Genomic DNA, 22,250 nt, shown 5'->3' with positions numbered 1-22,250 from the left:
GTATTTTATTTAATTTCATCTCGAACAATTCAATAGTCTATGCCATATACAAAACGGGGTAAGAATGTTGATGCACGCGAAGAAATATGGATTGTTGTACGAACATTCTCAGAGGTTCACTGTCGATGTATTAATGTGAGAGATTCAAGAATACACATATTAAATCGTCCTTTGTAATGTAATATGAAATTCGCTAATTTCCTATACTATGTAATCTGTCGATTTTCTAAAACTATGAATGATTTTTTTTTCTTTATGAAAGTATAACACAATCAGTCTAATATTATCTAGGTGCAAACTTGTTTACATTACTAAAATAGTCAACTAAAGATATGAAATCTTTTAGGAATAGGAAACATAAAATCTCGATACTAATAGTGATAAAGAAATTCAATGTTACATAGCATCTATCCTTGAGTATCAAATTAAGAAGTAAGTAAGAACGGTAAGATATTATAATTAAGTACATGTTAAATATTTTATGACATATTTACTTTTCATATTCCAACTTGTATACATATCAAAATCCATTAATCAAAGAGATACAAACAACTCAAAAATGTAAAAAAAAAACAAGCCAGAATGTAATTATGACAAGTTCTAGGATTTGTCCTGATTTGGGATCGTAACTACCATTTGACATCGATTCTAGGACCAATTTTAAATCCAATTGAAAACGAAATGTAATTTTGAAGTTCAAGACACTTTAATACAAGTCTGATAAATTGTTTCCAAATTTGATTATCAAAACACATATTCAAGCTAAAATTTTACCACTAAATAATAACAAATTATTTATTTGTATCATGACAAAACACAAAGGTATAGAGAACTATACTTCGTAAATCTAAATAATTAAGTTACCAAAAAAACTAATGTATATGTTATGCTTTGATACTTATATCATAGATAATGAATCAACTCTATATAGTAAAGCTTTGCAAACAAACTTCGTATGTTATGTTTTAATGACTACAACTGTAAAAACATGACAGAACGGGACAAGTCATAGTCAGTAGTTACCAACATCAATCTAAAGGATGATGTCTTCATTTTTTTCTTCAAGTCTTCGATGAGTAATTAGAGCATGTCCAAACATTTCTATGTCTTAATTATAACCTAACGAAGTTGACTTTTCTTCAATAATTCCAAGAAAAATTTAGTGTTTGAACACTATAAACCATCACATGTCGAGTTGGTTCTTGAGAAAACCCATCAACATACACAAACAAATAAGTCGAAATAAAAATCGGCTCAAACTTATCTTTTCAGAAGAAAAAAAAAAGGATAATCCAGCTTGAAACAAAATTTGATATATTTTACAACGGATAGATAAAATTAGAAGGGATCTTGATTCGATGAACATCCACCATTATTGTTGTTGTTATAGATTTTTTTTTTTTACATTTTTTTGGAAAACACTAATGTCATGATTATATAGGTTTTATTCTCCGTAAAATCTTGTGTGAGAGAAATTTTTTTCACTTTAGGACATTACGTATCTTAATGATAAATAACTTCCCAAACTACTAATGGATTCTTGCTGGGGACCTTAAAATTGTTCTTTAAAAAGTAATCTGGAATGCGCTATTTGTACTAGTGGGTGAGGTGGTGTGGCTTCTTTATTTTCCTAGCAATTTGCCATCATCCTAAAAGTTTCTAGCTCAAGGGTGGTTAAGGTATCTAAATAAGGGAATGCACCAAAATGTGTGTCTATACTACTATACACGTTTGTAAACAATACTTTATTATAACAAGCCATACATCTGTAAGAGTTCTATTAGAAGAACAAAGTTGTTTTTTAGAAGGTGTTGAACTACACTGACTATAAACTAGTCGGAATAAATTTAGAAAGATCTCCCTAGTGTTGTGAAAGATCTCCCTTGTGATGTGACCGTTTTTCAAAATTTTGATTTGAATCCCAAAAGATCGTAGGATTTTCGTTGTGTAACGAGGAGTGATACACTCACCGCAAACTGTTTTCTAGTTTTTTCCCAAGGGGGATCCGATGGACTAGATAAAAACGTTATAAACTTTGGGATATGGAGCGGTGTAGTGGGTCCCCTGATTTGTTTCTGCCGGGAGGTTTTGTCGGGATAAACTTCTTGGTACATTTAGACATTTGATTCAAAAACTCTTTTATTTGTGTTTTCAATTTCCCATGTCAATGGGTGCATAAGATAACAAAACCCCATGCATTTTTATCATTCGTTGTGTAACTCATAAAGAAAAGCACATAGGAATGACATATATTCAGGCAAGACGCACCGCTTCCATGCAGGGGTGTTTTTGTGATCTCAGTATAGGCTTTAGAACCATAGTAAAGGACTCGAGGAGTTCTTTTTTTAGTTTCACAAAAAAACGGTAAATTGGAATTTATCGGTAGAATATTCCATTGTACATCTACAATTTTGCATGTCGGGCAAAAAAAAGGTTGGAAACGTTTCGGTCAAATTTTTCCTGGCAAGAGCACCGAAAGAACAAGGGAAACTTGGGAATATGCCCCAAAATTGGATGTCATCTTGGGGATATGCCTCAATAATACAGTTTTTGAGGATATACCCCGAGATAACGGTTTCCGTCCAAGTTGGTTAAATAGTCAATTTATTATATGTTGACCAGTCAAAATATCGGAACTTAAGATATAAATAACGGAGAGAAAGATAAGAATGTGTTTGATTATTGGAGTTAGTTATTTTTCACTGTTAGAGCATTGCTCGGTCGAACTCGCATGCGTTGCTATCTCAAGCATGTTTGTCAATGTTAGTGATCAAAACTATAAGTCTTGATTTCTAGTCTACTATAGATAAAGTCTCGGACTAGGATAGAAAGCGTAGTTGAGCTCAAGAACTCCATGGAAATCATCATACAAGACGAAGGACTACTCAAGGAACTGGTGGAACTTCATCGACTAAAAGGTATGTGGAGACTTGAACTTATCTATCACTCAAAAGTCTATTTATCTCTTATCTTGAGACAAAAGTCGTTTTTCTATATAGACTTAGATTATACAAATTTGGTATTTCGATCCGAATTTACCTCGCCTATCTATTTCTCGAAATATGTGTTGGTAAAGCTTTCGCGTTAGCCAAGTTCATCTTTACCTAGTGACGAAAGTCATGTTATGTTTCAATCACTTTGAAAATTGCTCTGACGAGAAATGGTTTGTGAATAACAACTATATAACGTCCTTTGAGAATGTTTCAATGATTGAAATGAGAGTTTAGACTATATAACCATTTGGAGGTTATAAGCATTGTTGTGGAAACACATATATGTATAAGTCCTTATTGCTTGAAATCGAAGTTTGCGAACTTTGTTGATCAAGTGAACCGGAGTAGCGCACGAGCTAAGTCCGCGAACTGGAGAAGTTCTCAAACCCGAGAATTTCTGCTGGAGTTTGTGAACTCCATCCGGGAACTTAAGTCCGTGAACCCAGTCCGCGAACTTGAGTAGGTTATGTCTAAAAACGATGTTTAGTGAACTTATCTTTATAAACTAAAGAATGCAATTACAAACCGTGGCTATAGAGTTCATGAACCGATTCATGTGAATCAAATCGTTTTTGCTTCAATTGTGTCTTGTGTAGTACATAAGATTTCCTTGCAATTGAACAACTCTCTAACTAGTTCATTTGAGTCATTTGAACTAGTTATGGTGAAGAAGAATATGGTTGATATGAAAGTGATCATATGGCTAACCATTTGGTTAAATATTTTTGAACCAACTAATGTACAAGTTTGGGTACGGTTACACAAGACCAGGAACGTGCATTTCATTTGTGTATAACAAGCTATGTTTTCGATCTAACGGTTGATAAATATTAGCTTGAATCTAATCAGGTTTTCATCTAACAGTGAATATTGAATGCTTTGTTACTAATCTAACGTTGATTGCAAACCCTGATTTGAAAGACTATATAAGGGAGAAATCTAGTAACTGGGAAACCTAATCCCCACACATTCTGTGTGATACTAGTTGTGCTAAGGTAGAGTCGATTCTACTTTAACGTTTGGTTTCTTCTTCTAAACCAGGTTAACGACTTAAAGACTTCATTGGGATTGTGAAGCCAGACCGATACTACTTTTCTTGTAATTGTGTGATCTGATCTTGTTGTTTCTATCGTACGAGTACAATTGTAATAATTGGCTTGATATTTCTATCACCGATAGGCAAGATAAAAAGTAATCACAAACATCTTCGTCTCATCGTTTGTGATTCCACAATATCTTTTTTCGTTGTGTTGATTAAGACTATTGTGAGGTGGTTGATAATACTAGGTTGTTCTTCGGGAATATATGCCCGGATTATCAATTGGTTCCTGTTCACCTTGATTTATCAAAAGACGGAACAAAACTCGTAGGCATATTAGTGGGAGACGGATTTATCTATTACCATAGACTTTTCTGTGTGATACAGATTTGTTTGTTAAAGTCTTCGACTTTGGGTCGTAGCAACTCTTAGTTGTGGGTGAGATCAGCTAAGGGAATCAAGTACGTAGTATCCTGTTGGGATCAGAGACGTAGGAGCATAACTGTACCTTGGATCAGTGTGAGATTGGTTGGGGTTAAACTACAGTCCAGACCGAAGTTAGTTTGGAGTAGGCTAGTGTCTGTAGCGTCTTAATACAGTGTGTGTTCAATCTGGACTAGGTCCCATGGTTTTTCTACATTTGCGGTTTCCTCGTTAACAAAATTCTGGTGTCTGTGTTATTTCTTTTCCGCATTATATTTGTTTATATAATTGAAATAATACAGGTTGTGCGTTGTTCAATCAATTAGAATATCCGACCTTTTGGTTGTTGATTTAAATTGATTGACACTTGGATATTGGTTTTTGGTACCATCCAAGTTATCTCTCTTTGATAAAGACTCGCAAATTTCTATTTGTTTGAGTATAGATCAAATCGAGAGATTGAGATATAAACTCTTTGATATACTTTTTTTAACTGTCTAGTTGATTCTCTAGAAAGTATATTGGAGTTTGTCCATACAGATTGTTAAGCGAAATATTGGATGTGGTTGTTAGACCCCCGCTTTTTCATTCACAATCCGTCAACTGTATGAGCTTACAAAAGCTATTACCACCATGATAGAATGAGGATTTTTTGCAACTGATAATGATTTTTCTTAAATTGAAGAATAAGTTCTTATTAATAATTTTATTGTAGTTATATGAGTTTGATTTCGTTTGTTTGAACCTTTAGGGTTTTCAGATACAATAAGGATTTATATATGAAATTGGGGTTGAGATTGGGGATTCTCATAATTATTGTTTAGTATCAAATCCACTTGTTTCGTCATGATCACCTTCAGTATAACTACCTCTATTCCTCTTATTAGTACTCAGTTGCACTACAATCATCTTCCGTTGTTCTTTGACAATTACCGGCGTCGGCATCACCTCCGGCAACCAATATTATTTTTTTTGACGAGACCGGCAACCAATATGAGCACTGTGGTTACACATGTGAGGGTGATTTGTTATTTACCGTTGGATTATTAGGCCACCTGTTCTCATCGAATGTAATTTTCTTATTTGTCTCCTGCGTGTGGTTCGCACATATGGTAAAAGGATATGGGTCCCACGTGTTATGACGCATGTGTGAATACATTGACTACTTAATGTTTTTGGACAGAATTTTGGATGACCGGGGCATATCCCGAAATCTGGAATGTTGGGACATATCACCGAGACGACATTGGATTTTGGGGCACATCCCCAAAGTTCCCAAAGAACAAAAAGGGGAATTAGACTCCGATTTTCAGTAGAAACTGCAACATCTCCTCTCTCTCTCTCTCTGTTCTTCTTCTTCTTGCTAAGAAAAAGAAACAATGATGAACACAACAACCAACAATTCTGCTGCTGCTGAAACATCCAGATCAAGAACTTCTCGGAAAAAATGGTGGATTTTACTCATTATCATCCTCACAATCACTCTCACAATTGGTGTGCCTGTTGCAGTTCTCAGTTTTGTTAATAATGGGAACCCATTTCCTGAAATTCACAATCCAACAATTCCATCTCCTCAAACTGCAATCATCAACGAAACTTGCACAAAAACTCTATATCCGTCTCTCTGTTTCACCTCCTTTTCTTCATTTCCTTCATCTATAAGAATCACTAGTCCAGAAAGACTTCTTGAGTTCTCCATCAACGGAACTGTAAAATCTGTTCAAGATTCAAGAACTAAGATTTCTCTTCTTGTTAATGGCAATCAACAAGAAAAGAATGCTTTGAATGATTGTATAGAGATGTTGGATCAAACCCTTTACGAGCTTGAACAAGTTAGTAATGGACTTAAGAATTATTCGGTGTTGATTGGATTTCGTCATCAGTTGTATAGTGAATTCAAGACTTTACTGAGTGCTGCCATGACGAATGAGAACACATGTATTCAAGGTATTGAAGATGTTGAAGAAGCGAACCCTGAAACTCATATGGGTTTTAAAGATGTTGTGCAGAAATTGTTGAACCCGGTATCTAAGTTGATTAGTAATTGCTTGGCAATGGTGAAATACATGGAATCCACAAGCAATAGTGGTTCAAAAATGATGATCACGAAACGGCGTCCGGTGTCACATGGGTTTCCGGCGTGGATGACGGCAAATGATCGGAAGCTAATGCAGATTGTTGTTCCTCAGATAATGTCAAATACTACTGTTGCAGCTGTTGGACATGCAAATTATCGTACAATTGGCGCGGCAGTGAGGATGGCACCTAGTTTCAGCCTGCAAAGGTATGTAATCAAGATTAAGGCTGGAGTATACAATGAGAGTGTCGAGATTCCGAGGGAGAAGTCCAACATCATGCTGGTTGGAGATGGGATGGATTCCACTATTATCACAGGCTGCAAGAACTTCCTTGATGGTTCCTCGACTTTCAAGTCGGCTACCCTTAGTAAGTTGCGTTCCAGACCTTTATTGTCCCTTGTTCTATTGATTTCTTTCCTGCATTTTTTCGTTACCAACATATCTTGAAAATCTCTGCAGCTGTGATTGGAGCCAGGTTCTTAGCAAGAGATTTGACAGTCATAAACACATCAGGTCCAGAGAAACAGCAGGCAGTTGCAGTTCGAGTAACCTCAGATTCTGCATTTTACAAATGCAACTTCGCTTCGTTCCAGGATACCCTTTACGTTCACTCTCTTCGCCAATTATACCGTGAATGCACTATCCAAGGAACTGTTGATTTCATCTTTGGAAATGCTGCTGCAATATTTCAGAACTGCCTTATCCTTGTGCGCAAACCCATTGCAGGACAAAAAAACATGATAACAGCTCAAGGAAGAGAAGACCCAAATCAGAACACTGGAATTTCGCTGCAAAACTGCACCATTGAAGCTGCATCTGATCTGATTAGAGCTGGAAGAAGTTCTTACACGTTCTTAGGTCGGCCATGGAGGAATCACTCGAGAACGATGGTAATCAAAAGTTACTTGGGAGACCTCATTCATCCTGCAGGGTGGTATGAATGGAATCAGTACAGTACGCTAGACACAGTCGAATATATCGAGTACATGAATGTTGGTCCAGGTTCTGATACAAGACATAGGGTGACATGGGGTGGTTACAAAAGGAATTGCAGTGAAGATTTAGTGGAACAATTTACAGTAGGGAAATTCTTACATGGTGCTGATAATTGGCTCGAGTCTACTGGTTTTCCTTTATCAGTTGGTTCATAAGGAAACTCAAACTTGTCGATGAATTTGTGTTCTGTGCCTTGTAAAAGTTGTTGTACTGATTCTGGGATTTACTTTACAATCAAGATGGTCTGAGATAAAAGTTGTGAATCATGCAAAATGTCTTCCTGCGAAAGTTCATATATTTTACATTACTTCTTGAAGTTTTATGAAGCACAGAACTACAAACCCTTCATCTTATAGCGAACTAAAGAAGATGATGAGCAAACAAAAAATGATGATGGCAAACAAAACCAATTCCATACACCACGACAAGTAAATGCAAGGGATAGATAAAGATTTATGTACATTGTAAATTTTAATAGTATCAGAGACGATAGCATCCTAAAACAAGTGTTACCTGCATCTTTTGTTTTTTTCCAACACAACAAAGTACTTCAGAGTAAGGCTATTTTCCTCCCTAATTTTTTTTTTATTCTCAACTTTCTCGTCCTATCCTTTCGCCTGTTTGGTGACTGACTACTGACCCAACCAAGAACACACCCTAATTCACAGCACCACAAACATAACACCGATGGGCACAGTACTGGAACTCCACCAAAGATGTGATTGGCAGATCTGAAGTTCTTGTAATCACGCGCAGCCGTCGTCTTTGTAGAAAGTGGGGGGTTGTTAACGCGCACTTGGTGAACGATTGCACATCTGGCAAGTAACATTGGCCCTAGCATTTGCAAAAGTGCAATGTTCGCAATGCCAGGAAGGTGAGTCTTCTTGGGGCCTACTGGGACCAGTAGAAGTAGTTCTGGATGTAGTTCCCTTGCCCCTCCCACCTCTTTTGGTTACCCCGCCCAAATTCTTTGAGCTTGTTGTCTTACTACAGGCACCTTGTGAGTCTACATCTGACAGACCATTTTCCAATGCACGTACCAGATTTTCAAAGTAGTTCCGAGTGACACTGTTGTTAGAGATACAGTTACCAATTAGTATATAAAACAGCTACTTTTTACAATCAGGTTGTGCACAAGCCTTCAAAGTCCCGTCAGAACTTTCTCCCTCTTGAGGAGCAATCCAAGCGTTGTCCTTTCAATCTTGGAGACTTTGGAATATAAAATTGCAAACATAAATCTAAACATGTTTTCAGAAATTTAATTTAGATGACTAGGCCAAAGCATTATTTGATGAAGGCAGCATGCTTCAAATTTTAAAGAGTTCAGCCAATTTAGATGTACCTCGTCAGTCCAGCTAACTTTGTTTTGAAGTCGTTGAAGCCCTCAGATGGGCCTTCTGCATTGAGGTATGTTTGTAATTCTTTCTCTGCACATTGATGAAGCCTTTCCAGGCCAGACTCAGCCTCCCCTAAAGCAGTAACAAACAGACATGAGAACAGGGAAAATAAAATTGGCAACTGCTACTGCAGCAGAAAGGGTTGGAAAATGAAAATTCTACCTTGCAGATACTCAAAGAACTGTCTCTTAGCATGCTCATTTTCAGGTAAGTAGTATCCGTAAGCATAGGTCCACTTCAGTACACGTCTGCATTCAATAATCTGTGGAGAAACCAAACGAATCATATTAAAGACAATGTGGTTTGACGTCTAATAAACGGGAGAATGACTAGAAGAGTTACCTGTAGCCATGCTTCTGTAATGAACTTGAGCTGCGTCTCAGGTTGGCATTGTTTGTCACTTAGCTTCTCAATCTACAAACCAAAACATTTTTCAGGTTTACTTACACCTGAAATTCCTCATTTTTTGAATCTGATCACAACCTCTGGTAACCAGCAAAAGTGAATCTGATCTTACTCATGACGATACTTTTAGATACAAGGAAAGAGATAACCATCCCTACGTCCTGTGACTTCTGTCTAAGAGAGAGTACGAGAAGGTGGGTACCTTTCATAGGTACGCATTCAAATCCCCCTAAACATGTTATAGCAGTCTTTTTCAAGAGCTTACAATCTAAGTTCATGAAACCGAAATATAGTTATTAGCCTCGAGTCTATAGAGACAGGCATTGAAGGAGGCACTTAAAAAAAACACCTAAACAGACCGATCCAAATCTGAAATTACAGAATTTACCAAAAACTCTCAAAAGACTACAATGTTCATCAAACCCATAAGCTCCCAAACTAGAAACCTCTTTAGCCTTCTGACTCTCATTCTTCCAAGAAGTAGACAACATCAATGTACTATAAATATAAATAGAAGTACTGATCCTCGCTCTTTTTTAGCAGGTTTTTAGTTTTCTAAGTTGTGCACATTGCACATCTAATAGATAAAGATCACTTGCTAATATAGCATTTATTGGTAAATATCTCCTACGGAGATAGCTTAGCGGCTTGGCCCTCCCATGGTCAAGACAAAATGACGATGTGTTCAATGTATAGAACAGAAGATCAGATTTTACATGTAGCACCCAACAGAATCAAAATTCATACTGTATTCAACAGTAACACTACAACCACCGATAAGAGAGTAGCTCTAGTTACCTGAAATAAAATCTAATCTACACGCCTCTAGATGAAAACATCAGTGGCGAAGATATTGCAAAAATACGAAAGCAGAAATATTTACTTACATGCACAGATTGCATTTGCTGCAAATCCGCAACTGCCTTTAGCCTAGACTGTAATTAGGAAAAGAAAAATTAGTTAGCATCGGGCAAATACTGTACAAGTGCCCTATAACTGAGAGTCAAACTTCTAACATAGAGACAACTGCTAGAGATAGTGAAATCATTTTTCATAAGCATACATGGCCACTGGGAAATTTATAAGCATACTGGGAAATTTATTGTACCAGATGTTCAGCATCAATCTAAAACAGCAGTACTAAATCTAGTCATTTCTTCTTTTCTTTTCTTAAGTACAAAATTTGTATACAACCAAAAGATAGATAAAATCCTACGAGAAGATTAAATCAAAAACATTAGGTACAAAAATACAATTTTCTCATCCGATATACAAAACTTACCGACTGGTTAGTCGCCCATCTTTCGTAGTAATGTGTATATCTCTCTAAAGAATTTTTAGCCATTTCTCTTCTCTTCTCCGCCTCATCATACTATAAAAGAAAACCAGGAGAAAACAATCAGGGATTTGGGCTAATAAATTTTCAAGAGTTTTGGTCTATTTTACTATGGAACTATAAAGCAATAGAATGTACCAATCCCTCTTGCTTTGCTGTCTCGTAGCGATTGCACGCATAAAAACCTCCTGTCCTTTCTCCGTGATCTGACCAAGCACCAAGGCAGAGCCTGGAAGCATATGAAAATAAACGTTAATGGCCAAGTCCCAGAGACGATACCATATTCAAAACAAATGCAAATACAGAAACTATAAGTATAGCAGAAGCTTATAACCAGGCATGATATAAGAATTTTATTTGACATGTATGAACCAATTACCAGCAAAACTCGAATTTGCAAGGAGGTGTGCAGGTAATATGCATACACCCCTGATTTTTCTCAATGGGTCGTTTGCATTTTGGACAAGGCTTAGAGTTGGCTAATATCCTGAACAAAAAATTAGCAAAAACATGTTAGCACCACAACCAGATTATTGCAAAAAGGAAACATTCATATTTGATTCAAAACGGATTTACCAATTCATATTTTCAGACTCGGCACAATTCTTCAAGATCCACTTGGCAACAGTGACACAGTCAACTGGTCGATGCGCTTCCTCGGTACACTTCAAGTGAATTCAGATAGCTTGTGAGGTAAACAACAACTATGCACTAAAATAAATATGGTACAGAAACACCAGCAAAAGAAACTTACGTTCCAGCAAAAGCTAAATGAGCAGTTGCAAGAAACATCAAAGCTTGAACTACCAGCAACAAAGTCAACAGCAAAATCACAGCCTGGCGCAGGGCACCACTTTGTCTACAAAAGAGCAACACAAGGAAGAAATCAAAAATCAAACAGCAGCATTGCGTGAGTGATAAATATCTAGCCAAAATAAGAAGAGACTGAAAATGCACAGGTCACTAAAAATGAATGGAGGGCCAAGTATCGCAGAAAGATACAAAAGTTGTGGAGTACTTAGAGATCCAATGGCGGCACTTTATAGGATCTATTAATTCTCTCAACCTAAATTGTCAGCTTTAAGCCCCAATATTCACTGTTCTTTCCATGCATATAAAGCAACAAAACACGGGACAGGAGGTATCTTTTAACTCTTGCCCATGTGGAAGCACAAAGGACATGTAAATGTGGCACTTTTAGTAAATAACAACCATATGACAAAAAAAAATATAATAATAAGTCGTCAAGCTTACCATCCATATGGAAAAGAAAAAAGTAATAAGTCAGCAAGCTTACCTTTTTATTATCTTCAACATAAGATCTAAGAATGTAACGAGAGTACTTCTGCTTATCTTCCTCAGAAACCAGTAAATTAATCAAGTCTTGACCAACAGCAGCCCCACAGGATGGATCAGGACATCTTAACATCAAACACCCAGGTCCATCATTTATTGATGTGCTAACATAACCTGCCGAAGTAAAACTATAGTCTCAGTGGAAAGTAAATATCTTAACTCAAACAAAAATCAGGGAACTATAGCTACCCTAAATTCAAGTGAAGATGTTCCAGATATGTTGTGTATGATAAAAGTCACTGGTAAAAGCAAAAAATCTTCTACAACTGAACAAAGAAAAGATTAAGTACCAAATAATATGTGTATGACGGTGAAGTTTCAAAAACAGCAACAAGTAAAATGGTATAAAATACCTAAACTAAAAAACCAGAAGAAAACACATGAAATAATCAAAATGCTCTATTCCGTCATAACTTGATACTCTTACTAACCTGTCCAACACGCGCTACAAAAGTAATGACCACAAGCAGCAGCATACATCCTATCACGAGGATAGGCCTCAAAACAGATCCCACAATTGAACTGGGAAGCAGAAAATCTTAATCAGTAAAAGAAGCATACCATAACGTCAAAGAAATACAACCGCCGTGTATTAGTTAACTATATACTCACTTCCTTCATGTTCTGATTTGAAACAACCGAACTCTCCAGCAAACCTGTTGCCTTGCGAACCCTTTCCTCATCCGCGAACCATGCATCATGCACCTTAGTGACATCCCTGCACAGTTGGACAGCATGAACATTTTTTCAGAAGTCAATGTAACAGAGAGAAAAGGGAAAAGCAATAAAATGAAACAAAAACACGGTATAATATAAGAATGCAGCAACGGCCCAGGATATTTAAACAGCAATTGAAGTAATTATCACATTCTAGAAGATTTACCAATTATAGTGACGGAGCAGGATACTAGCTGATACTCTTGGAATTGAAAGGACAGTTGATATCCTTGTAATCACTTCTTCCTGACGCTGACGTATATCGTCCTCATTCAAAACAGTATAACTCGGCTGAGACAATAAAACCCATCAAGTATCAAATTAACATTGTATACCAACGGCATAAGATCATCATGTCCAGCAGCTATTAGATAGCGTCAAGTATCCCGCACACATAATATATTTTTCAACCACAAGGAGGAGCATATGTTCACATGCAAGAAAAATGTAAAGTCACTTTGGTCAAACTGTCATAACTCCATTGACAGAATTGACTTGCTTATATTGCCAGTATACAAATGATTAAACTTGAAAACATTAATGAAGCGTGAGTATTCCAACAAGTAGAATGCCAATTTTAGTGTTTTGCAGTCTACCTAAATACAGCATCACTTACAACATTCTGTGAACTATAGATTCATAACCCGAAAATTGCAGGTGACCTCATTCAAAACAAATGGGTAGGAAAGGTTATGAACCTTCATTTTGTAACCTAGCAATATTTAGAGTACACAGTTGGCTTTGATATGAGGAAAGACATAAGACACTGTACTTTAAAAAACAAAATCAATGGTGATTGCCGGAGCTTAAAATATAGCTCAAACATCAGAACATACACAAATTTGGCAGCAGAACAAACACAATTGTTTTCTGTTTACTAACAGTACACTGTCACTCGCTATTCAGGCACCCAAAATGCCTACAAACCTGAAACTCCAAATAATCTAAATAAACTCTAAAAAGGAAACACAGTCTATCATAATGCAACACTTTCTACATTACAAAGACCAAAGAAATTGCAGTAATTAAACACAGCATCATCAACCTATCAACTAAACATACTCTTTGCTGCATATAACCAACCAACCTAAAATCCTTCCATTAAACCCTAAAATCGATACTCAATTGAATTCACAAATCAAATAAAACATCTCAAAATCAACAAAAAACCACCAAAAATCCCCTAAATCATGAAAATAAAAACTTTATTCAAAGAAATAGTGATAAAAATAAATAAAATTTCTTCACCTGCTGGCGGTGGTGGTGAGATGTACTATCATCAGAATCATCCGAATTATCAAACTCAAAACCATCACCATCGTCGCTTCCCATTCCATTATCACCACTGTAATAATCGTCATCAAGTGAATCTAAATCATTTGCATCATGCATATCATCATCTGAATCCATCTCTCTCTTTTTTTCTCCCTCAAATTAGGGCACCTGAAATGAAGAGAAGGCGCGTGAATTTGATAACAATTCTGACTTAAAATCGATTCAATTCAACCTAAAATTGATCGATTTAGTATTAAATCGAAGAATTTTAAGATGAAATTGAAGTTTTTATGGATTCGATTTCTCTCTAAATAATACAAGAATTTGTTTCTAGGGCTTTTCTCTGTGTAAATGGTTTCGGGGGTTTCATTTGGGAAATTTGCTTTTATATCTCTCTCCACTAATAAAATTCACACACAGAGAGAGAAAGAAAGGCAGATATTTAATTAAATATTTTCATTAAATAGAAAAATGCAAAATTATTAAATTGGTAGCTTCTCATACGGGGCTCTCTTATGTCAAAATGACGTAATGAACCTCGCTTTTGTTTGTTTCTTCAAAGATAGGATAAAAAACGGTCTATTCCCAGTTAAATGGCGTTCACAGTCTGAAATCGGAACTTTTCGAACAAATTCGAAATTACGAACGTAAAAACTTCTACTCCATTATATTTAGAGAAATTGGTTCAATTACCCAAATATTTTTAAAACATGGTTCTAATGGACGAGTAAAAATTAGTATGGGTGAAATGGACACCAAAAAATAACAAAAATGAATCTGGATTCATCCTGGATTAAACTTAAAAAATCGCGAGGGTGAAATTGGATGCATCCTGATGTAAAAATTAAAAATAGGAAAAAATATTTGAAAATGGGTAAAATAAAACTATTTACATTCTGGCTATTTTTACATTCTCGTCCATTTAAACAGTATCAAATTTTACATGTATTTTTCACCTAGGAAATAGTTGTCGTTATTGGATTAATTGACCAATTTTATGTTGTATTTATAGCATAACTCGTGATGACGTGGAATACATTTAAATTAATTTTTAGCATAAGAATTTCAATAACACTAACGAAACCTAAAATAAAAGTCAGATAGATCTCCAACTTTGAAAGAGAATATGCAGTTGAGGAGTCGAGAAGATATCCTCCACTGCAAGAACGGATTTAGGGGGTTGGGAAAAGTTTCAGCAGCTGGCTAAAGTTTTGGTCAAGCCCAACAGTTAGGCGGAAAAAAAATAGTTTTTTGGATTTAAAGGCTGACAGAGGCTCATAGCTTGTCTGGGTACACATCCATAAGTAATTTTTAGACTTCTAAAAGTCAAAAAACAAAAAGTTAGTTTGGGTGTAAAATTTCAGAACGACTTCTAGAACAAAAAAGTCAATTTTTTGTAAAGCAAAATTTCTTTACTTTTGAATTATGTTTCTGACTTCTATTTCTGATATACAAACGCTTATTATACTCACGTTAATTGTCCATATGCCCGTCCCTGCTCCACCAGTGGATAGTATATCAAATAGCATACTTTGGGTGACCAACAACCAGTGTCAAATCCAAGGGAAGCTCTGCCACCTTCGAATTCTGAAATCTCACCCCAAACACAATTTTTTTCATGGAAATGTTTTCGTAGAAATGGTGAAATTGATACATATCAAGAAGTAACTTTTTGATTTGTAGAAATTAAAAAAACAAGAAATTAGCTTGGGCATGAAATTTCTTAATGACCCCTAATAGCAAAAAAGTCGATCTTTTGTAAAACAAAATATATCTCTATTTCTTCTGATTTCCGCTTCTAGTATCCAACCACGTAATATCCACTTCTTGGCTCGCCTTATTATTTCAGTCTACCTAAATTTTCAATCTATCTTCCATGACCGTGGACGACTAAGAAGCGAGTACAAAGCCATGAAGGTTAACAACCAGTGGCTGTGACTTTTTTTTTTTTTGATGAAATTTTATAAATCAATTAATATAGTATAAAAGGTTTAAAACATTATTTTTTTTTCTTCAAAAAAACTAGATTAACTATTTTTTTTCTGTGGTACGTAAAAATAAATGTAGTGGCCGCGACTTGAGAATACAGAATACAAATTTGACAAGTTGTGATTTGAAAGTGTAATGAAAACCGAGTTGATAGCCGTGTGTTGTTGCTACATTAAATGCACCATGGCATGATTTCCAATGCTGTATTTGAAGAAGCTCTCATGTGAATCGTAATCATGTTGAAATCTGTCTTAGAAATTTCATTTCATAGGAATCATATCGGGCAAATTGCCAAAAAAACAACAAACTGATTGTAGGCGTTTTCTTTTGTCAGGGGTGTTTTTTGTCTTTAACATTAAACTGACTCGTCTTTTTTTCTTTTATCTTCATGGATGGAATCGTGTATGTGCAATTTTAACGTCGTATCTCCTGTGACTTTCATCCGTCGGATTGGCTAGTTGCATGATTTATGGTTAGTGGGACCTGTTTTGTCTTCCAAAATGACGGTGATTAGTGGAAGTTTAAGCTACGGCCGTTCTCAGCTCCATTGGCCCGCCATTCAGCACTGAAAGTCTGACCGCAACTAGAGCGATTAGTATCCTATTAAGTAATAAGTTCTACTAGTAAGCTGCTAGAATCTAGAGACATTGAAATTAGGCAGCAGGGGTGTTTGCCCGAGGAAAATGAAGTCAGAAAAAAGGTCAAATTTGATAATTAAATGACAGTTCATTTATTTATCCACCCACCCCCTTGCATTATGAGTCCACTAGACTAAAAGGATAGAATTGTGTCAGTCGTATTCATATAAAGAAGTACTAAATGGTACTCCGTCATTGGTGATAATTTTGGTCCGTTTATTCGGTACAGTGAAAGATTTGTTTGCCGGTTTCACTTTCTGGTACGCCAATTATTGGTGCATAACTGTGGGCAACATCGACTTTGACAGAACATACATTCCTCTTCAGATATTTTTTGTTCTTTTGCACGTCCAAACCAAAATTGAAACTTTAAAGCTACGGTACGGTACGTGAAGGAGAGCGCGGTTTTTACATCCACATGGGGGTTGATGCTTGTCGATTCAAGTAATTAACGAATCCAAACACCGATTAGTTAGATACACCAAACGCTAATCAGAGATTGTATATGCATGCTTCATTAGTTGGGTCTTCTCTTCTAACTCTTCTTTTATTAATAAAATCAAACAGACAAATTAATAAAAAGGAGCGCCTATTCCACTCTCTAATCACACCACTACTTACCACTTATCCACATTTAGACCCTAGATTTGGAGAGTGAAAACCCGTTTTGGTGAGCAGGTGAGTCACAGTATTGAACAATCATATTGTGGATAAGTGATCAGTATTTTTGGGACATATGAATTTGAGTGGTAAGTAGTGGTGTGAATGGAGCTCAAAATAGCATTTTCGTTAATAAAATCAAACACGCAAAGAAGTAAGGAGATATAAATAGGGCCGGAGCCAAGATTTGTACTTTGGAGTGCAAAAATTTGTATTGGGGTACAACTTTTCTTTAAGGTGTGCAAAGTAGCAAAATTAAGCTTGTTAATAGCCTTATATCTTTAATTGAGCATAAAATAGGTTTTGAAGCCAGCTGGGCGGGGTTGCAAGTGCGCACCCTTGTACTGGGATGGCTCCCCCCTGGATATGGATATCTCCTCTCACAGTGGAATAGAAATAAGTTATTTTGGGAAAACTCGCAAAAGCCAGTGTCATCTTTAACTCCCAAAATTTTCACGAGATTCCAAATTTATCCCATGACTCAAAATCTGCGTTGTGACTGAAATATACTGTGTGATCCAAAATTTGCTTAAGGAACCAAATTTTATCCTGTGATACGAATTTTATCATGATGGTCCAAAATTTGTCTTTGATTTATGATATGCACATTGTCTCAGCAAGTCTATCCATGGCATGACCAATTTAAAGTCTTCTTTGGCCCACTCGAAAATATATCGTACCTGGAAGAAAATTTTGTGCTCCACATCTGTCTCATAATCCAGAAATTTCCATAACCAAAATATGTTGGTATGATCCAAAGTCTACATTGTTACGTCACAATATATTCATATGACCATATCAAGCAACCAAAATATGTAGAATCTGCATTTGTATCTAAAATCGACCCTTTAACTGAATCTACAAGAGTATAGTAGTATACGAGCTCCATCGAGGGTCAAAATAAAGTATAAAATAAAAGCCCTCTCCAATGAAAACAAGCTAAACTGAGAGCAATTTAGTGACGGAAATAAACAATCTCCAAATTCGATAGAAAAATCAAGAATATCAGACAAAGTCTTCTTAAATCATAAAGCTCCAACCCTAGATGCACTAAAATTACACGAGTGATAGTGATACGTAGGAAAGACTTTGTTTGGCAATGTGGATAACGCATAAGCGCCAAAATATTGAGTGTTTTTCCTCGTCATTTTTTCGGCATGGTTAAGAAGGTGCTGGACATTTCAATCATCTCTCAATTCCATCTATATTGTAGCCTTTTCAGAGAGCATGCACCATGGGGACCAATTTTCTTTGGCTTTGCCTATATTACAACTGTCAATCAAGACTAAGTATTATTCCCTTCGTCCTAAATTAGATTCTTCATGCATTGAGGAAAGGGGAGTATGTTTAAGTATTTTTTATAATTATATCTTTATGGATAATAACTAGTAAACCTTAGAGATAATTTATCTCTTAAACTATACCGCGTTTTTTCGTAAACTTTATACCGTTGCAAGGCATTTTAAAATACCTACGTAACGCATATAAACATGACTATCAAATTATACATATTTCTTATAGTAATAATAATCAGTTAACAGGGTAGTTTTAGAGATATCCCCTTGATTAGAGAGATAGCTCATCTATTTATGGGACAAAATTTAACCAATTAGCTCATCTAATTTGGGACGGAGGGAGTATGAGTTAGTATGTCAGTTTTTCTCTTATTTCTTTTTGTTTTAGGTGTCTGCTTTTTATGTTTATTTTGGATGTAATAATCCTAGAGGTATTGGTGACCAGCTGTAGCCTGTGTCCTTTGTCTTCTGTTTATCGTTGTCTCTTTTTAACAATATTCTCTAATTGTAATGGTCACTGTTTGTTAAACTCTGAATACAACTTATAAACTTGTGTTTCATGGCATCAAATATCTGATATTTCTTCTATCCTGACTCCTTTCAAAACCCTAAAAACCTTTATCAAAACTCTCTAGATTTGCTCTAGTTTATTCAGATCTACATCATATCTACCCTAATTCATCAAATTCCCAAATCCTAAATAATATAGTAAACTAATTTTAACAACATGAGAATCTGAATTCTAATTTCCAACGTCCTTTTCCGAACATTTGGAACTTCATCTCTATCAAACTAATCGATTTCTCTAATCATCCCTTATGGAAACATTAGTTTAAATCAATTTTAATGAGTACTAATCTTATGCGTTTTGTGGATGGATCTTTTCAGTTTCTCCTGCAGAAATTATGGAAAATCAAGTCATGATGGTAAACCCTGAGAATATCTTCTGGCATCAGATGGATCGATTTGTTATCTCTTGCCTTAATGTTACCTTTACTCCGTCTATCTATTTTGGTGTGATGGCATTGTCTACTTCAAAGGATTATTGGGATTATCTCAGGATTGAATTCAATGATAACTTTCATGCCAGAAAGAGTTCACTTTGTTGTCAACTTCTATCAACTCTTCGGGGTAATCTTTCCATCACTTCTTATTTGCATAACATCAAGGTAATTACTGATAATTTAGCTGCAATTGGTGAACGTGTACCTGATGAGGATATTGTTACGTATACTTTAAATGGTTTGGGTAGAGATTTCAATAATTTTAGGATTACAACTCAAAATCGAGATAAGCCTTTTACATTTACTGAGTTGAGATCTCGTTTATCGTTTCTTCATGAGCAGTGACTCAAAGAGCAGGATTCAACTACTCACTTAGATTCTATAAACTCACCATATGCTTTCTTTACTAAAAATAACATTTCAAAATAATTTTCATGGTTCTTCATCTTGTGGTGGTAAATAATTCATTAAATACAAAAAATAACAAAATCAAAAATTATTAAATTGGTAGCCTCTGGTATGGGGACCTCTTTGTTTTAAATGACGTAATTAACCTCATTTTTGTTTTTTAGCTAAAAATGTTTGTATGTGGGTGTTGTTTTTATAGATTTTCAACCAAAAAAAAAAGTGTGAAACCAATTCTAACAGTGTTTGAGGTTTATTGGTCATTGACATTCACGATCTAAATTTGAAATTTTTCGTATAAGAATTCCGACATATTTGTAGTATAACTTCCAGGTGAACCTCTGTTTCTTCTATTAATAAAATGATGATATAATGCTAAAACCTACATAACAACGAGTTCGACAAGACGACAACCAGGATCCAAAACTGTTTTTCAAGGCATAGATTGTAAATAAATTGTGCGGAATCTAGTAGTAATCCCATAGTGATGCGATATATTTTCTATGGGTTAATTTAAACGTCCGAGGTTACTAATTAATGACATTTACAACCTAAATTCTAAAATTATCTTTAGAAGAATCTCAATATATTTGTAGCATAATTTCTAGGTGAAACAGTGTTGTTGATTTTTTTCATTAGTACGGTAGAACTTCGCTAAATTAATTCGCGATAAATTAATAACTTCGCTAAAATAATATTTTTTGCCAGTCGCGATTTGAACCAATGTGTTAAATTAATAATCGCGTTAAATTTATAAGATAATAAAATTTTAAGTTTCCACTAGGGCCCAACTAATATGTAAATTATTAATCAATGTAATAACATTATATTATGGTGCTTATTAAAATAAGAATGTACTGTTATTTTTTTTTTGTTCACATTTATATTATATTGTACTTCATCTCTAAATTTTTTTACTCCCTTGAGAAGTTCCGAAAATGATTTTATTGTGTTTTTTTCATATTTTAACTCTAAACATTAAAATATATACATTTATACACATAATATGCCATAAAATAATTATAAAATAGTTTGAATAGAAAATAAAATCTCTAAATGTTCACACTTATTAAGAAATTTAAAATTAGATTTCGTATGTTTTAATATAATAATAACATAATAATTCATCGGTAAATTAACACCTCAGTAAATTGATAAAATTCAGTAGTCCCAAAATTATTAATTTATGAAAATTTTACTTAAATTGATAAGATATTAAAACCTACGGAAAACTAAAAGACAACCCGTGTCCAAGACCATGATGATTGGTATAACTACGAAGTCGCAAGCCTCGGCAACTGGTGTCCAAGACTATTTATCTTGAGAATCCAAAGGTGACAAGATGTGATCTGAACGTGTAACGGAATTCAGATTCGCGTTAGGTTGGTGGTACCTTAAATGTACATGCATGCACCAAGGCATCATTTGCAATGTGAATCGTAATGATGTTCAAATTTTTATATAATCTGCGTTGGAAATCCAAATGCGTACCGTAGTGTGTATTTACTGGAAGCCTAAAATCTGTCTGATGTTTTACCGTGTTTGGCAAATATCTGCAGAGGTAAGAATATGTGTTTTCTTTTGTTTGTGTTTTGTCTTTATGGATAACATTAACCTGACTTGTCTTTCTTTCACGCAAGTAAGATAAGGTAATGGAATCGTGTGTGTAATTTTAACGTTGGATGTCTGGTGAATTTCATCCATTGGATCGGCTAGTGAGGTTTGTCGGTCCTATGTTGTTTTCCAAAATGACGGTGATTAGTGGAAGTTTAACTTTTTAATATTGTGGTGAAGTTAGTAGGTTATCATAATTAGGAGTCTATGACAGACAGACTGTAGTGCGAAGCAAAAGGAGTCGGCATCGGCCGTAGGGGGGATTCTCAGCTCAATTGGCTCGTTGTATGTTTTGTGACGTCCGATCAGGATTTGATAAACAAAACTAAGTCATAAAAATACAAGATGACCAAACTTGTGGTACAAAACCCCATTCAAATGTTGCGATTCATTAAAATTCCATCTTAAACAAAATTGATACAAAAACCCAAATTTTTAAAAACTGATATAAAAACCCCAAATTTTCAAAATTGGGTTTATCAAACTTTTTGGGATTTTTGTGTTACTTTTGTTTTGATGGGGTTTTTGTGTTACTTTTATTTTGATGGGTTTTTTATGAATAGATAGTGATACCTTTGGGGCTATAACTCGCAGACCGTTTGATAAATTCGTCTACTAAATAAACACAAA

The 22,250-nt window shown here is 35.3% G+C and overlaps 2 protein-coding genes across 2 annotated transcripts; one reads left to right on the top strand and one right to left on the bottom strand.

Moving 5' to 3' along the window:
- The first annotated feature begins 6,321 nt into the window (after positions 1-6,321).
- LOC113280416 (pectinesterase-like) lies at positions 6,322-7,684 on the top strand. The gene is made up of 2 exons (XM_026529042.1): positions 6,322-6,900; positions 6,993-7,684. Exons 1-2 carry the CDS (start codon positions 6,375-6,377, stop codon positions 7,682-7,684), a joined length of 1,218 nt encoding a protein of 405 aa, XP_026384827.1. The 5' UTR covers positions 6,322-6,374.
- A 101-nt stretch (positions 7,685-7,785) lies between these two features.
- On the bottom strand, positions 7,786-14,430 carry LOC113284100 (probable E3 ubiquitin-protein ligase ARI7). The gene is made up of 15 exons (XM_026533505.1): positions 13,989-14,430; positions 12,907-13,031; positions 12,636-12,741; positions 12,455-12,545; positions 11,965-12,137; positions 11,422-11,526; positions 11,244-11,332; positions 11,047-11,154; positions 10,806-10,896; positions 10,614-10,703; positions 10,219-10,266; positions 9,269-9,340; positions 9,089-9,188; positions 8,872-8,998; positions 7,786-8,597 (listed from the first exon to the last, which is right to left on the bottom strand). Exons 1-15 carry the CDS (start codon positions 14,148-14,150, stop codon positions 8,315-8,317), a joined length of 1,770 nt encoding a protein of 589 aa, XP_026389290.1. The 5' UTR covers positions 14,151-14,430; the 3' UTR covers positions 7,786-8,314.
- Positions 14,431-22,250: the final 7,820 nt, after the last annotated feature.

This window comes from Papaver somniferum, chromosome 5, assembly GCF_003573695.1.
Source record: "Papaver somniferum cultivar HN1 chromosome 5, ASM357369v1, whole genome shotgun sequence".
Lineage (NCBI taxonomy): Eukaryota > Viridiplantae > Streptophyta > Magnoliopsida > Ranunculales > Papaveraceae > Papaver > Papaver somniferum.
The sequence above is the reverse complement of the archived record's forward strand: the minus strand, read 5'-3'. Positions and strand labels throughout refer to the sequence as shown.